General features: G+C 61.1%; 1 protein-coding gene across 1 annotated transcript in view; it reads right to left on the bottom strand.

Annotated features, from left to right (window-relative positions):
• LOC104273857 (vitronectin-like) overlaps nucleotides 1-2,527 on the bottom strand; it is a 3,202-nt gene that overhangs the window by 498 nt on the left and 177 nt on the right. Inside the window, exons 2-6 of the mRNA XM_009869310.1 lie at nucleotides 2,059-2,178; nucleotides 1,453-1,747; nucleotides 1,216-1,357; nucleotides 884-1,040; nucleotides 607-756 (exon numbers count right to left, since the gene is read on the bottom strand). Coding sequence (XP_009867612.1) covers nucleotides 607-756; nucleotides 884-1,040; nucleotides 1,216-1,357; nucleotides 1,453-1,747; nucleotides 2,059-2,178 — 864 coding nt within the window. The remainder of the gene's footprint in view (nucleotides 1-606; nucleotides 757-883; nucleotides 1,041-1,215; nucleotides 1,358-1,452; nucleotides 1,748-2,058; nucleotides 2,179-2,527) is intronic.

Here is a 2,527-nt window from a genome sequence, read left to right as displayed (position 1 = left end):
CGGCTGGGCCCCCCGCGCCAGCCTCTGCGGATGTACCGGCGGCTGCTCGCCCCGGCTGGGAAAGAGGCAGAAGGCGAGTGAGAGGAGCAGCAACATGTAGGGGAGAGCTGAACCCAGCCCCCAGGCAGCCCGCAGCCCCTGCTCCCAGCCCCACAGGGATGCTCCGAAGGATGCCAGCCTGGATCCGATGAGTGATGGGGAGCAGTCTCTCACCCCAGCCTTGGCTGGGATCAGCCCTGTGCTGCTGAGCCCCCTTCTCCTCCTCTCCATCTTTGCTTTCTCTTGCCCAGGGCTGGGATTTTCTTATGACATCTCCAGGTTGAATAAACAGTCCCCAGCAGCAACACCATGGTGTGAGATGGCTGGTGATGGGCTGGGTAGTGTGGGGCATAAGGGCTACAGAGGGTGGGATTTGGGATGCTGTGGGAAATGCAGCTGCGGTCTGGGGGGTTCCTGTCCATAACCTGAGTTTCTGCCCAGCACAGCGCCTCACCCACCCTTCCTGCACTCCCCCTTCGCCCCAGGTGCCTGCACCCCTCACACATTCGCAGCACGGGTATATTGGCACGCGCCAGCCCTTTTCCCTGGGGCTGTCCCAGCCCTTACTCCTCCTGCCACCAAAGAGGATCTGGAAGACGTCCTCCCAGCTGTCACGGTTCATGAAGGCGTAGTGGTTGAACACGGCGGAGGGGGAGGACTTCTCACAGTCGGCCTGCGTGGGCTGTTGGGCAAAGTCATAGGACCAGTAGTACTTGTCTAGGAGAGGATGCACAGGGCATTAGTGGGGAACATGCACTCGAAGGGCAGTAGCAGCCAGAGGGGTGCCCTACCCGTGGCCACTGGTGTCAGGCTCTGCTTGGGAGCAAGCGCCTGCACCCCTTACCCTTGAAGAAATAGACTCTCTCATTGCCATGGTAGCTGTGCGCGGGAAGGGCGAAGGCTGCGTCGATGTTGTCGGGGATGCCTTCAAAGCCCTCAGAGATGTTGCGCGGGTAGCCGGGGTCTAGGGCTCCGTCATCAAAGCGCCAGTACTGGCCGCCCTGGGGAACGCAGGAGAGAGAGGGGTCAGGGGGCTGGGTGCAGCATCCCCAGGATCTGGGGATACATGGCAGCCACTGTTTGTGTGCACAGACAGAGGGTGCCAGGGTGGGGATGAGGTAGATTGAGGGGCTGTCCCAGGAGCACCCTCAGCCTTGCAGACAGGTTCCTGCTCACCTTAAACAGGTAAGTCTTGCCCTGGCAGTTGATGCGCGTGAAGGCTGCATCGATGGGTCCCTCGATGCCCCAGATATCACTGATGAGCTTGGGATAGCCGGGCCGCACGCTTGTCTCGTCGAGCTCATAGAAGTACTTCCCTGGGGAGAGAGGGGAGGTGGGAGTGGCAGGAGGGACAGCAGCTGCCAACATGGAGTGACAGCGTGGCGGCATGTCCCATGTGCCTGGGAAAGGTCCCTGAAAGCATAAAAGGAACCATTCTTCAGGTCGGTGAAAGCATCGAAAGGTTTCCTGCTGCACAGCTCCTCGGGCTTCTCTACAGGGTCCCGATTCCAGACCAAACCCGGAGTTGTGCTGAGCACCTCCTCCGCGGGCAGAGTCTCCTCAGGGCCCGGATTGCTCTCCAGCGTGGGCTCCGCTGGCGGCAGGGATGTGGGCAGTTCTGGGGGAGCTGCCTCAGTGACTAAGTCGACGTTGAAGTTGTAGTCGAGATAGTCGTCCTCCGGCAAAGCAAACACGTCTCCCCGGGTCACTGTGAGAGGGACCAGGTTGGTACTGCAGAGCCCTGAGCATCTCCCACTGGGTCTGGGTGCAGGAGCCGCTTGTTCCCAAGCAATAAGGATCTGCATGGACCCCACACTGTGGGCAGCAGTGAGCCAGCTGCCGAAGACCCCTGGTGCTGCAGCACCTTGAGCACCAAATCCTGGTGCTGACTTCACCCTACAGACACGGGTGAGTGCCGAGCTGACCCAACACAGATGCCTCCAAGCCCCTGCAGAGTTGGGCACCCACCGCCCCCCCAGTTCCCCCTGCCCCGGTTTTGGGTGGCCATAGGGCCGGTACCTTTGGCTTTGCAGACAGTGGAGTAGTCACTGCAGCAGCTCTGGTAATACACACAGAGGGTGTCGCACTGGCACTTGCGCTGCGCGTCGAAGCCATCCTCGCAGCGGCCCTCACAGGAGTCTGCAAAAGCCGCCCGTCAGCACAAGAAGAGTAACATGGGGTGGGCAGCGGGGTGGGCACCTCCCTCTCAGCCCAGTCCCAGGGGTGAAAGCAAATGCAGATAAATCCTGGCTGGGGGCCCCCATATCTCTGTGGTCAATCCCATCACAGGGGCTACAGAGGCACCTCTCCCTGCTCCCACCCAGGTCTTGCCAGGACGGGGGTCACAGACCAGGCTGGGATAGGGCTCCAGCTCCGCGCTGGCAGTCTAGCTGCAGGATAGCCAGGGATTTGCCCAGGCACCGATACACGTGTGCTGTCTGCTTGCCTTCTCCCCCCCCTGTGAGGTGTAAACAACGTGGCCACAGGC

The sequence above is a fragment of the Apaloderma vittatum genome, unplaced genomic scaffold (genome assembly GCF_000703405.1).
Source record: "Apaloderma vittatum isolate BGI_N311 unplaced genomic scaffold, ASM70340v1 scaffold27725, whole genome shotgun sequence".
Taxonomy (NCBI): domain Eukaryota; kingdom Metazoa; phylum Chordata; class Aves; order Trogoniformes; family Trogonidae; genus Apaloderma; species Apaloderma vittatum.
This window is presented reverse-complemented; position numbering and strand designations above follow the sequence as displayed.